Raw genomic sequence first — 14016 nt, forward strand, 5'->3', positions numbered from 1 at the left:
ATCAATAAAAACATATGTTAAAAAAGAAAAAAAAAACCCAAACAAAATAATGTAATAATGACATTTCACAGCATCAAAAATAAAAAAAACATTCTTAAAGTTATCAGAGAGAAAAGCAGGTTACTGAGAAAAGAATAAGAATCAGATTGTCATCTGACTTTCATCTGCAACAGCAGACATGAGAAACAGTAGAACATATGGAAAAAACAGCATCAGCGTGTGTTCTTGTTTCAGAAAACTTCAGGATGTATCTTTTTTTTTTTTTTAAATATGTTTTATTGATTTTTTACAGAGAGGAAGGGAGAGAGATAGAGAGCCAGAAACATCGATGAGAGAGAAACATCGACCAGCTGCCTCCTGCACACCTCCCACCGGGGATGTTCCCGTAACCCAGGTACATGCCCCTGACCAGAATCGAACCTGGGACCTTTCAGTCCACAGTCCGACGCTCTATCCACTGAGCCAAACCGGCTTCGGCCAGGATGTATCTTTAAACTCAAGCTTGATACCTCAGGGAGACCAGAAAACTGAACTGTTCTCCGTGCCTCGTTTTACAAGTTACCCATACAGTTGGCCCTCTGCTAAGTGTCCACATGTGTCACATTTGGGGATTCAACCAACCCAACCAACCGCAGATTGAAAATATTTGGGGGTGGGGTGGGGGAGGGAAGTTACATTGTTGCTGACATGTATTATGTAGTTAGGCCTACCATGGCTAGAATGGTTATATCTGTACTGAACATGTACAGACTATTTTTCTTGTCATTATTCCCTAAACAATACCAAGGGATGGTGCTACCTTGGAGGGAAAATCAGAGGAAATGCATAAAGAAAAATTGAGACCATTGATAATTTGGGTGAGTAGTAATAGGCATATGTTATAAACTAATATTTCTTTTTAAAATTTAAATTAAATTAAATTTATTTCCATCACCATGTATCCCCTCTATGCTCTCTCGGACCAATATTTCTTACTTTTTTTTAAAAAAAATATATTTTATTGATTTTTTACAGAGAGGAAGGGAGAGAGATAGAGAGTTAGAAACATCGATGGGAGAGAAACATCGATCAGCCGCCTTCTGCACACTCCCCACTGGGGATGTGCCCGAAATCCAGGTACATGCCCTTGACCGGAATCGAACCTGGGACCCCTCAGTCCGCAGGCCGACGCTCTATCCACTGAGCCAAACCGGTTTCGGCCCAATATTTCTTACTTTTGATGTTTTGATTTTATTCAATTCTTTAAAACATGGTTTGTAAACTTTGGAGTTAACACTGAGATAAGGGGATTTTATTTCACATGTTGAGGAAAAAAGATTTTACATAAAATATTTTGATATCTCAAGGATATACTATCTCCGCCAAGAAGCAGAGCAAGGAGGGCTATAACTTCTGGTATCAAAAGAACATGTCAAATTTAACGTGAGACTTTTTACTGTGCTTGATCAAGGCTCTTTCTTTAGCTGGCTGAGTTGTAAATATGTATTCTATATCTTTGCATTTCTTACTGCTACAGAGGATGGCAAACCATGTTATAAATCCTGTATAATCAAAGTATTTTTAGGTGCACAGATTGCTTCCTTCAACAAGAGACTTATCTTTTTTTGTGTCACATCTCTCTTATTTAAGACAGAATTATGCTTTCCAGTTTTACAAACACTTTCTTCAAAGTGCTGAAAGAAAACTAAATGTGACAACTAGAAATTCTATTCCAGCCAAACCACTTCTCAAATTTGGGGAGTAAGTATAAATAATTAGAGGTACACCGAAGCCTAGAAAATTTGCCACCCATAGACTCACTCTGAAATAACTACCTTTTAGTTATTTTAGTTAGATTTCCTGGGGACAAGAGTCCAGGGTCTGTTTTATCCAGAAGTGAAACATCTGCCTGGCCCTAGGAACGCTCCAACAACCTAGGTGCATGCGAAGGATGCGCCTATGGACTACGTCAGTTTTCAGTCGTTTTTTTTTTTTGATAGAATACATGCTCTACGAAGAGAAATGAAAGAAAATGAGGTACAAGAAGAAATAGCGAGTAAATAAATTAGTGAAAATTACTGTCTAAATATTAATTGGATTAAAATTTAGAGAGAGTGGATGGGAGGGAGGGGGTGGAGGGGGGGGGAGAGAGAGAGAGAGAGAGAGAGAGAGAGAGAGAGAGAGAAAACACATTGATGTGAAACACATCGTTTGGCTGCCTCCCGCAGGACCCCGGGCAGGGGCTGATCTCGAACCTACACCTCGGGTAGCTGCCCTTCACCAGGAATCCAGCGTGCACCCTTCAGTGCGCGGGGGCGACGCTCTACCCATTGGGCCACACCAGCCAAGGCCGCTTTTTCTTTGTTGAGCTGGGGAATTTGGGTAGCTGTTAGGCTTCGGTGTGACTCCCGAGAGGAATTCATTTGGTGCGTGGGGGCAAAGATGATATTTCACTTTCTGACATCACTGTTCTCCAACACCGGTGGATTCAATCACAGGCTGTGCAGCTTTCTGTAGGATTCTAGCCCGGAAAGTGTGTGCGCGCGCGCGTGTGCCTCCCACAAGTGTCGTTAGACCTTTGAACGAATTTGAATTGGTGCTGTTCTTTGTGAGCCACATGTGAGCACTTTATAAGATTGTTTATGGCCCTGAGCGAATGATTAAACCTAGAAGCTACAAAGAAAGCGAAAAGAGCTTTCAATGGATACCAAGCCCGGTGCTCAAATACCCTCTCAAGGGCGATGGGGGGGAGTCGAGGCTGAGACCTTTTTTGGGTGGTTGGGGACTACCCGGCCTTGAGCTCCCATTGCTAGGCACGTCCTCTTTTAGTCGCGGGCAGGCCGCTAGGCGGTGCCGGGGAGCCATCCGCCCACCGGCGAGCAGCCCCGCTCTCATCCTCACCCTCCACCCCTCTCGCCGGGCGTAGAGACTACAACTCCCGTGGTGCTCTGGGAGGGGAGGAGGGGGAGCCACTTGGGGGGAGGGGCACGGAGGCGGGTCTTCCGGGCGTGTGTTTCCGGCGTCGGCCGCGGCCGGGACAGTGTGAGAGCTGTAAGATGGCGGCGGCGGCGGTGGTAGAGTTCCAGAGAGCCCAGTCTCTACTCAGCACCGACCGGGAGGCCTCCATCGACATCCTCCACTCCATAGGTAAAGGCAGCCGCGCCCCCTCCCGGGCCCTGCTGTCCCCGCGCGGCCGGTGTCGGTCGGCGGCGGCGGAGCGGGGCCGCGCGAGCCGGTTCTGGCGCTGCTGACTCACTGTGTGTGTGTGAGGGGGGCCGGGCCGGGGGCACAGGCCGCTCGGGGCTCCCTGGAGCCCCCGGGGTCCCACGCCGGCGGGAAGCCCGAGACAGCCCCGGCGTCCGCTGGCGGGCTGCTGACTCACCGTGGGCTCCGCGCGGGGCGGGAGAGCGGGCCGAGCCGGGGCCGCACCACTCCCTGGACTTGTCTCCCGCTCTGGCCCGAGCGAGCCGCCGGGACCCGGAGCAGCGCCGGCGGCGTGCTTGCTGCCGCCCGGCCACCCGGTCGGAGACCCTCCAGGGGAAGGGCCCGGCCGAGACCCGCTGTGGACAGGCATTTCCCGCCGTCGTTATCAGCACCGCCAGGTCCGGGTGGGAGCGGGAGCGCGAGCGCTCGCTCTTCCTCGGAGTTTCCTTGCACGGGACGCTGGGAGCTGCTGCTGCTCCCCGGACCGCGGCGGTAGGCTCCGCGGGAGAGGGTCCTCCTCCTGCTGCGGGGAGTCCCGAGGGGGCACACGCCGCGGGCTGGCACTGGGGGTGAGGCGGTGGCCGCCGCGATCCTTGGCCCTCGGGTGGGGTGTAAAGAGCGCGATGTTGGGGTGGCACCGTCAGGCCGGAGGAGGTGACTCATCGCCCTCCTCTCCCCTGTAAAGGCTGGAAGTGAGTTAGGGAGTTAGTTGTGCGCCGCGGAGTTCAGGGAACTCGGGGGCCGGCCGGCTGCCCGTCGCTGGGAGAATGGAAGGAAAATACCTGAACACCGGCATAGTGAGTGGTCGTACACTTGGCACACGGCGGGGAGGCTGCAGTGGGAGCCCCGGCCAGCCCCTTCCGACGGGTTTCTGCTAGGCTCCAGGTGTGAACAGAGATAAAAGCATGATGACCGAGAATGCTTTTCATGTGCAGTCATGACGGGTTCAGCTAGGACTAGGGCCTGAGCCAGCTCTGCACGGCGCACGCAGGAGTGCGAGCTTCTAACGTAGCCGGAGCGGATTTGATGCGGATCAACAAGTAGCAGGAGAATGCACGTGTATGTGGGACCTCCAGGAGGCTGGCTTTTCTGTTGACTGACTGGTCTGAAATTTGGTATTCCTAGCTGCGTGGAGGAAGGACGATGGCAAGGTCCTGATGTTTTTATCCTTGGGGGTCCTGGAGGCAGAGGGGGGTCCCTTTCGGGGAGCTAAGGTGCCTTTGTGAGTGGATGATATTGGTAAATATCGGGTGTTTCCTTTGGAAGTTCTGATCTTGACTTATCGGTTGCAGTTGCAGAGCCAGAGCCATCGCAACCCCTGTTGCATGTGTATTTTTATTCTGTGGACACACACTCACATTTAGAACTACTGTGAGCAGCACAGGTTTGAATTTTTTCGTGCCTAGCGGTTTGTCCTTTATGAAATGGGAATTACGGTAAACTGTAAGGCGAGGATCTCTTGCTTGCCCACTACCCAGGAGAGAGTTCCCTGAAAGCGTCCCTGTCAGAGCTGGAGTCAGGATGGGTGACAGCCCTACTTTTCCCGGACTCCATGATGGAGTTTCAAAGTCTTGGTTTTTGTCAAGTCATGATGCTTGTAAGACAAGTGGTAACTGGTGATGCTCACTCAGATTACCTCTGCACGTTTGGAGAGGCCATGCAGTGCTCCGGATGTAGACTAGTTATGAGCAGTCGAAGGTGGAACGGATAGCACAAAGTTATTTTAACAGGTCCTGAGTCCATTAGGACGCGGCATCCCTCCTACCGATCACACAGGAGCTTTGAGAGGGTTGTTTTTCCTGAATGGCTTTGTAGAGCTGCGTACCCCTAGCACCCGTCAGCGGAGGCTTTCACGGGCCTAAAGTTTACTGGGAGACTGTTTATCCTCACCTGAGGATATTTTTTCCATTGATTTTTTTTTTTTTTGGAGAAAGGGAAGGGGGCGAGGGAGGAAGGGAAAAAGTGGGGGGGAGGGGGAGAGAAATCGATTGCTTCCTGCACATGTCCCAACCTGGGTTGGGGATCGAACCTGCAGCCCAGGTATGTGCCCTTGACCAGGAATGAAACCAACCACTCTGATGTGCGGGCTGATGCTCTAACCACTGAGCACACCAGTAGGGTGGTTTATTGAAAGACTTTTGACTTTATAGTCATTAGTAACGTGGTCATTTGATTTTAGTTTGTGGCAGGTAAATGCACAGATATGTTGAATATTTTCACAAAACAGTGCCTAGCCTGGGGCTTACTACCATGAGTATGAAGAACTTGTTTTGTTTGAATTTTGTCTTAACCAAATGACTGCAACAGAAATCTCAGTGTATGTGGGCAAGGGAAAGTCTGATAGAATGAAAGGCACATTTAAAATAAAAGAGAAGAATCTATTATGATGTACATGATTTTTCTGCTTTTTTTTAAGCTTTCGAATTTGTCTTTTGGTAACTGAGTTTGTAATTGGCCTTGTGAGGGTGAAATTTACTTTAGTCTGCATTTTTTGTCAGAATTTTAAGAGGTTTTGATTTTCTTCTCCCAGTGAAGCGTGACATCCAGGAGAATGATGAGGAGGCAGTGCAGGTCAAAGAGCAGAGCATCCTGGAACTGGGGTCTCTCCTGGCAAAGACTGGACAAGCTGCCGGTAAGTGCTACAAATGGATTGCTTTCTCCTTTTACCTGTAATGCTGGGTGAAGTTGCAATTTTTTGTTGAAGGAACATAGGAGCTTCACTTTTTTAGCAAGAGGTTAAGTGGCCTTTAAATTCAGTTCTTTCACGGGAAAGTTTTTTGTTCTGCAGCTGCAGGAAAAGCTGTTCCTCTTAGATTCAATGATCTGGGATTAGTTTGTGGTTTGAATTTTAGCTGTATTCCCATTCATACAGGCAGCAGCAATAGCAGAGCAGTCTTCAGTGATTTCACTGAGCAGCTCTGATTTATTTAAGGTGGGTAGTGACTTTAGGCTCCCAGTGTGTAAATGACTAGGGATTTTGCATGTAAGTAAGTAACTTAATGTCCTTTTTTTCCTGCTACAGGATGGGTCAGACATTAAATGGGAAGAGCCTTCCCAAGATTTCTTAATTGATACCTATGTCTTTGTGCATGTCATTGCCCAGACATTCTAGTTGTGATTGAACCATTGACTTTCTAGGCTTCAAATGGTGATGGGTATGTCCTTAGAATAAGATTCTTGTTGACCATGAAGGGCCTTTGACTAGTAAAGTGGTAATAGTAGTCAGAGAAGCCCGCTTAAACTTAAGATGGATGATTTTTCACCATCAGTGAATCACTTACATCATTTTTCACTTACAGTGAATTTAGAGTTTATCTGATTAGAATGGATTAAGCTCTGGTAGGTGACCTCATGAATTACTTTTCCCCAAATTATGTTGTTATCCAAGAGAATGTTAGGTGTAAGATAGCAAAACTTCCTGAACTTGAGAATTAAGATCTTTCCCAATAAAGGATGACAAATTATTAGGCTAAATCAATAGAAAGTTGTGTGAAGTTGGGAGGATATGTTTCTGTGGGTCATTATCTTACTTAAAATATCTATAATAAGAAAAGTAGCCTTAGCTGGTTTGGCTCAGTGGATAGAGCATCGGCCTGCAGACTGAAGGGTCCTGGGTTCGATTGTGGTCAAGGGCACATCCCCAGATTGTAGGCTCAATCCCCAGTAGGGGCGTGCAGGAGGCAGGTGATTCTCTCTTATCATTGATGTTTCAATCTCTCTCTCTCTCTCTCTCTCTCCCCCTCCCCCCCTCCCTCCCTCCTTCCCTCCCTGCCTCCCTCCCTCCCTTCCTCTCTGAAATCAATAAAAATATATTTAAAAAAAGGAAAAAAAAACCAGTGAAAATAACCAAAAGTCTTTTAAAAAAATACACACAAAACAGTTTTTGAGTGCTTACAATGACCTACTTACTGGTTATTTTATTTTATTTATTTATTTTTAATCCTCACCCAAAGATATTTTTCCATTGATTTTAGAGAGAGTGGAACAGAGAGGGAAAGACAGAAATATCGATGTGAGAAAAACACATTGATTGCTTGCCTCCTGCACGTGCCCTGACCAGGGCTGGCCGTCAGGGCCAGGGAGAAGCCTGCAACTGAGGTACATGCCCTTGATTGGAATTGAACCTGGGATCCTTTGGTCTGTAGGCCAACCCTCTGCTCACTGAGCCAAACCAGCTAGGGCTAGTTACTGTTTTAAGCACAGACATGGTTTAGCTTATTGAATCCTTGACAACTCCATAAGGTAGATTCTCTTATCTATTTACACCTGAGGAAACTGAGCACAGGAAAGTTACTGTCTTACTTACGGTCTATCAGCTAGTATGTGAGAGAGCCAGGATTTGAGCCCATGGAGTCCTGTTACAGAGTTCATGGCCTCATGGTGTAATGGTTTTTGCTCCCCATAGTTATCCCCTTATGGATTATCAGTGGTGGGTGGTGTGTTTTTTTATTTTATGTTGACTTCCCTCCTATTTAACACAGGTATGGATTCTTTTTGCCCGTCAGTTAATGTGAGCTTTGGAGTTAGAGAACAGTTTTGATAATTAGTCCATACAAAATATTATTAACAAGGTCATTTTCTTGAAAGAATTATAGAACCAAGTGAAATGATTTAAGATTTTTCTGTTACTGAAACATCCAAATGTCTTTCCCTGCAGTAGCATAGATAATTAGAAACGGCATGTAGTATATAGTCAGTGCTTCAGAAAATTTATCCCAAAATGTTAATTGTTTTACTTGAAATTTCCTTTTTCATGCTTTACTCTCTTCTTATTCCTTGCCCTCCCTTCCTTGTAACCCATACCTGAGAAGTTTAGAAGTGTACTGTTAATCCTATTGGAATTTAACAGGTGAATCATAAGAACTTTTAAAAACTTGTTTTCTAAGGAAGAGTGAGAATATAGGTATATACAATAGAAACCCTAAGGAAGTCTTGGGGCCTGAATTCATTTACCTTACTTAGCTATTAATAATTGATAGGCTTGTATTGTTTTCTTTGATTTGGAGATTTCTGAGAAGAGAAAATATGTGTTTCATGAATCTTCAATTTTTATGCGTTTAATACATGGCTAACACTGTGCTAAGTACTCTATTCAAAAAGTTTAAGATAGGGTCTTTGACTGACAGCACTCATTTTGGGACTTAGTGAATCAGACTGTGTCCTGTGCAAAGTCATGATAGAAAGTATTGCTGAATATTATCAGACATGGTGCCTAAGTGCAGGGTCTGCAGATTTCATAGCCTGAGACTATGAAATTATGTTGAGTTCTGTGAGGCTTTAAAAGGGAAGTTCTGATCATATAATTGCAAATAATCTCAGAATAGGAGGAAGAAGTTATATGATTCTGTGGAAATTTCAAAATTTAATTTAGTATATGTGAACATGGAAAGAAACAGGGAATATAACTAAGAATGAATAAGAAACAATAGTAGGCTAAAATAAAAAATGAATTGAGTCTTTTGGCAACTAAGAGGTTATTTGTTTCTCTGTTAGTGTGAAGAGAATAACACACTCAGTGCTTGGAGAAAATACTGTCGTGCTAGCAGGTGCTAAAGAGAAGGCACACTGCTTAGCCCATGTTTTGCTTCTGCCTTTTCCAGGAAGGAAAATGGTTTTCAAAAAAGAAAAAGATAGAAATAATACCAGAAAGAATTAAAGCCAAGGTAGGTGAGAGAAGAGAGAGCAGCAGATAGTCTCTTTAAATAAGTTCTAGGCTCTGACATTTTCTGTCTTTTATTATCAAAAGAATAGTTCTAACAGATATATTTATACAGCCACTGTTACTATTTTGAGAAAAATCATGGAGGATGGAGAGATATAAGAAAACAGTATGGATGAACATTACTCCACTTTTCAAAAAGGCAATAAAAAAATACTAGACACGATAAACTGGTAATCATCAGTAAAGTTCTGGGACAGATTATTTGATAAGTATGTTTTAATCGCTTAGAACTGTGGGTTTATTAAGATTATTCCAAATTCACTCTTGGTTTTCTTGGTTAGCCTTATTAGACCGTGGATATGCAGGGCTCCTCCACAGACAGTGGCTGGACAGCTGTTTTTATAAATAAGGTTTTGTTGAACATAGCCGTACCTACTTATTTACATACTAGAGGCCCGGTGCACGAATTTATGCACGGGTGGGGTTGGGCCGGCCTGCCCCAATCCGGCCCATCGAGCCAGGCCGGCTGGGTTGTGTGTGTGTGTGGGGGCAATGTGGGAGGTTGGCCAGCTGGCTCCAACACCGATTGGGGGAAGGACTGGCTGGGGGGAGGGGCCGCGGCATTTGGCCTGCTGACCCCACCCCCTGGTCGAACTCCCAGTAAGTTGAACTCCTGCCCAAGGGGACAATGTGCATATTAGCCTTTTATTATATAGAACTAGAAGCCCCATGAACAAAAATTTGTGCACTGGCGGGGGGGGGGGGTGGTCCCTCAGCCCAACCTGTGCCCTCTCACAGTCTGGGACCCCTCGGGAGATAACCACCTGCTGGCTTAGGCCCGCTCCCCTGGTGGCAGATGGCATGCCCAATCCCGTGGTGTCTGCCCCGTCTCTCCCGGTTGCAGATGACAGGCCCAGATCCCGTGCTGGGGTGGGCGGCGGCTTGGGATCACGCTGCCGCCCACCCCGGTCCACACACGGCAGGCCAGGATCTTGTGCTGGGGCAGCCAGCGGCTCGGGATTGCGCTGCTGCCAGCCCCTGGTGGGTGGAGCAGCGGGATCTGCCTGCAGTATGCAAATTAGCCGCCATCTTTGTTGGCAGTTAATTTACATATCTCGCTGATTAGCCTATGGGAGGTGTAGCAAAGGTACGGTCAGTTATCATGTTTGTCTATTATTAGATAGGATTACCTATGACTGCTTTGCATTACAGTTAGGCTGAGTTGAGTACCTGCCCCTAAAACCTTATAGCCAAAGCTGAACATATTTACTATCTGACCCTTTACAGAAAAAGTTGGCCAACCCCTAGGTTAGGGGAATGATGACTACATATCTGATATATCAGAGTATTTGAAGATTTGCCATAATAACAGGTATAGGTTATGAATTTATGATGACAAATGGATCATTTGTCAGCCTGAAGGAAAGTCTCTAGCATCATGGCATAGGGATCTGTCCTTGTTCTTCTGGTCAGCATCTCATGGCTGAAGCCATTTCAGAAGATGTGCTTATTTTTGTAGATGACTCAGTACAGGACAGAATTAAGATTTAGAGTTATTGTCAGAGCCAGCAAGATTAAATTCAGTGTGGTAAGAATAAAGTTATATACTTAAAATATTTATCAAAACAGAGGAAGGTGGGGAATTACCTGTCTCTGCAAAAAGACCTTCATGGATTCATTGAACCAAGAGTGATGTTAGAAAAAGCGAAACACGCTATTTGTGTTACATATAGGTGAAAAGAATTAAGACACGATTCTACTGGTTGCACCCTACCTGGAGCACTGTTTTCAGTTCTGGGTATTACAAGTGGTATATCTACAAACTAGAGTTTATTCAGAAAAGAGCAACTAAGGTGATAAGGAATCTGGGAACCAGGACATTGGAGGAACAGTTGAAACAGGTAAAGATGTTTAGCTTGGAGAAAGGGGAGGTTAGGGGGATATAAACGTAGTTGTCACCAAATCTCTGAAGCCACTTGGAAGGAGGGTATAGACTCATGTTCCAAAAAAATTTAGTTTGACCAACATTGGAGTAGTTTGCTTTCTGAACATTTCTGTCACTCAAGATTATTCAGAATCGTTCAAGCATAGTAGGTAATGCTGTGGGAGAAGAGACATCGCACTGGACTGCTTTTAAAAGCTATGATTGTATAATTGGAATTTGCATAAATGCAGAGTGATTTTGAGGGGGAGAAATCAGTGTAGTCTGGAGTTGGCTTGGAAGACTTACCAGGACTTTAGTTGGACCTAAAGAGATGTGAGTCACCTAGGTTAAGAGGATGGGGAGAAATTCCAGATGGGAATGCAGCATGAGTGAAGCATGAGAGCAGGAGTGTGAATGGGGGGAAAATCTTAGACAGTAGAAATCAAAGGTCAGTATTGGCAAGAGAAAGATAAACCTTTCCACTCTGTGTAAGGTTCCTTTTGTACCTGACACAGTCCCATGCATCCCGTGACTTTTCAGGCAGATGAAGATTTCAGGACCCTGAATTAGCATTCTCAGGAGGGTGAAGTTTGCTTGCCCTGATTTAGAGTTCTCAGGAGGATGAGTCTACAATTGGAGAATAATATAGAGGCAATGGCACTATAGTAATTTTAACCTACATTTCAGAAGCACTTCCTTATTTGTCACTTGAAATATTCTCTAATTTTTAGAAACTCCTGATAATGATGTTCCCTTAGAATTACTGTATCACTTCTTTCCTTATACAGGGGGAAACCTTTATGGTGTGCCCCTTTTTTGATCATAGTTTAAGACTTACGTTTTGAAGATAAGTGAGGAATATCAAAAGGGAAAAACACCCTAACTTTTATGTAAAAAGTTTATTCAAAAGAGTGCCTGGGAACTGATATTGCTAAAAGGCTAAGCTGGGGAGTACTTGGGGAAGGGAGGAAAAAGGGAACCTGGAATTGGGAATCTCTGTTCAGGTGGAACTGCTAAGGCTGATTTGAAAGTTAAAAACAAACAACTCCTATAACCTGTCCAAGGTGGCAGAGGCACAGCATATTCTGTGTTCTAGCAAACTTGTCTCTGGGAGTATGAGTACTTTGCTGTTTATCTTTCATTAAAATGGATAAGTGAGGCAGAGAGATGAGCTTTTCCCAAGGCCCTTACAGTAATCCAGTGGTTGAGTGGGGAATAGAACAGTACAAACTTGGTATATGTTGTTAGCTTATTTTTGCTACTCCTACTTGTAAGAATGCTTTCAATTCCTACTAACTTTCATTTAGACTGATTCCAGTGACCTAAGTACTGATTTTATAATCTTGGGTTATCTTTTAAATGGGTATTTTGTTCCTAATATTGATGTTTACTTTTTTCCTTTCTGAATTGCCTTCATTCAGAGCTTGGAGGACTCCTGAAATATGTGCGACCCTTTTTGAATTCCATAAGCAAGGCTAAAGCAGCTCGTCTTGTCAGATCTCTTCTGGATCTGTTTCTTGATATGGAAGCAGCTACAGGGCAGGAGGTAAGATGTTTTAATGACAAGAAGGTAGACATTATTTTTAAAAAGTCTGTTTTGGTGAAAGCAGTGCCTGACTGCACTGTGGTACTCATGTAGAAGGGACAGCTGGGAGAACAGCTCAGGACTTATCATGTCAGTTTCTCTTTGTTCCAGGGCATTTGATACTTTGGGTCTGTTCCATGCTTTGCTTTGTAAGTGGAGATTGTTAGTGGTCCCTGGAATCCTCATTACATCAGGGTCACAAACTGATTCTTGCTTTTGAGGTATTGTATTGCCACACTTTTGTAATGTTTTCTGTGTCTATGGTACCTTTCATTCTGTGTCACAAAGCTTGTGAGCATTAATTAAGTCTTGAGGCATCCTTTCTTTGCATGTTTTGTACCGAGTATATGTCTTTCTTGAGGGGTGAGTACCCATCTGTTTGTGTGTCGTGTGCGGAAGCCACTGGTGTATCTGTACATGTCCTCTACAAGTTCAGACTTAGACCCTGACCTGTGTTTGAAGAGTGCCTCTTTGGATTCACTGAGCCTCTTCCAACCTTTTCAAAGATAGCTGTATTTACTGCAATTTAGGGGAAGGAGACACTATCAAAGTCAAAAATTATTCTGTAAAAAGTGGCAGATTCAAGCAGAGTATATTGTGGTTACTTGAATCTGTAGGAATAATTGTTTGCTGTGGCCTCTGGGTGTAAAACTAAAAGGTATGAAAGGGCATAGTAGCATATTGAGTAAATAATGAGGCATTTCAGAAACCTAGGACATTTAGATTCCACTTTGAAATCATGTCTTTTAAATGGCATAAACTAACTTTATTTGTAGAGAAGTCTTCAAATTAATTTGTTTCTGGCAGAACTATGTTCTTTTTAAATTGTACTTTGTGCCCAGCTGGTGTAGCTCAGTGGTTGAGCATTGACCCATGAACCAAGAGGTCACTGGATTGATTCCCAGTCAGGGCACATACCCAGGTTTTGGCCTTGATCCCCAGGAGGGAGTGTGCAGGAGGCAGCCCATGGATGTTTCTATTTCTATCCTTCCTTCCTCTTTCTCGCTCTCAAATCAATAAAAAATAAATAAAATAAATTGTACTTTGTTCTCATGAGAAAGTAGCACCACCTTTTGTTTGAAATAGCGTGCCTTTAGAATGGGCTGACTAAATGATAGCTTGAAACAAACCAATAAATGTTAGTTGGAACTTTTTAGGCAGAAAAAGTTAATTATCCAAGCCACTCCTTTGTACACTGGTTCCTGGAATTTGTCCCTTCCCATAACATAGAGCTGACTTAGTGGCTAGAACTGCATTGTTTAACAGTCAGTTCTCCTACTTCTTTATGGAAATCTTTCCAAATCATAATTTAGTACTCGCCTATCATTGTCTGATGCGATTTACTGGCCTTTATATCATGTGGCTTCATGTCTGGTAAGGCTCTCCCTTAACTGTGTTTGTACATTGCTGTTGTTTATTTGTATATTACATTTTTGTCAAGTAGAACCCTTTCTTCCTTTTCCTAGGGTGAAAGGAAACACTCTTAGGTATTAGGTCATTATGCCATTTTTGTGCTAAGTATAGGCTGATTTTTTTTGGGGGGGGGGATGATTATCATTATAGCTTTTTATTGAGAGCTGGTCTTCATCCATGTAGCAGGACTTTTTTTTTTTCTTTTAAATAGATTTTTATTGATTTCAGAGAGGGAGAGAAAGAGATAAA

At 44.2% G+C, this 14016-nt stretch overlaps 1 protein-coding gene across 5 annotated transcripts in view; it reads left to right on the forward strand.

The window, feature by feature from the left end:
• The first annotated feature begins 2974 nt into the window (after positions 1-2974).
• The window catches only part of PSMD11 (proteasome 26S subunit, non-ATPase 11), a 32652-nt gene continuing 21610 nt past the window's right edge, over positions 2975-14016 (forward strand). For 2 of the 5 annotated variants that reach the window (XM_036340558.1, XM_036340559.1), the window contains exons 1-3: positions 2975-3126; positions 5714-5815; positions 12191-12315. In XM_036340558.1, the coding sequence (XP_036196451.1) occupies positions 3036-3126; positions 5714-5815; positions 12191-12315 (318 nt within the window). In that variant the 5' untranslated portion in view covers positions 2975-3035. Of the gene's footprint in view, positions 3127-3658; positions 3676-5713; positions 5816-12190; positions 12316-14016 lie in introns of those variants that run through there. The other 3 variants (XM_036340561.1, XM_036340560.1, XM_036340562.1) reach the window with 3 other exon arrangements.

This window comes from Myotis myotis, unplaced genomic scaffold, assembly GCF_014108235.1.
Source record: "Myotis myotis isolate mMyoMyo1 unplaced genomic scaffold, mMyoMyo1.p scaffold_m19_p_17, whole genome shotgun sequence".
Taxonomy (NCBI): domain Eukaryota; kingdom Metazoa; phylum Chordata; class Mammalia; order Chiroptera; family Vespertilionidae; genus Myotis; species Myotis myotis.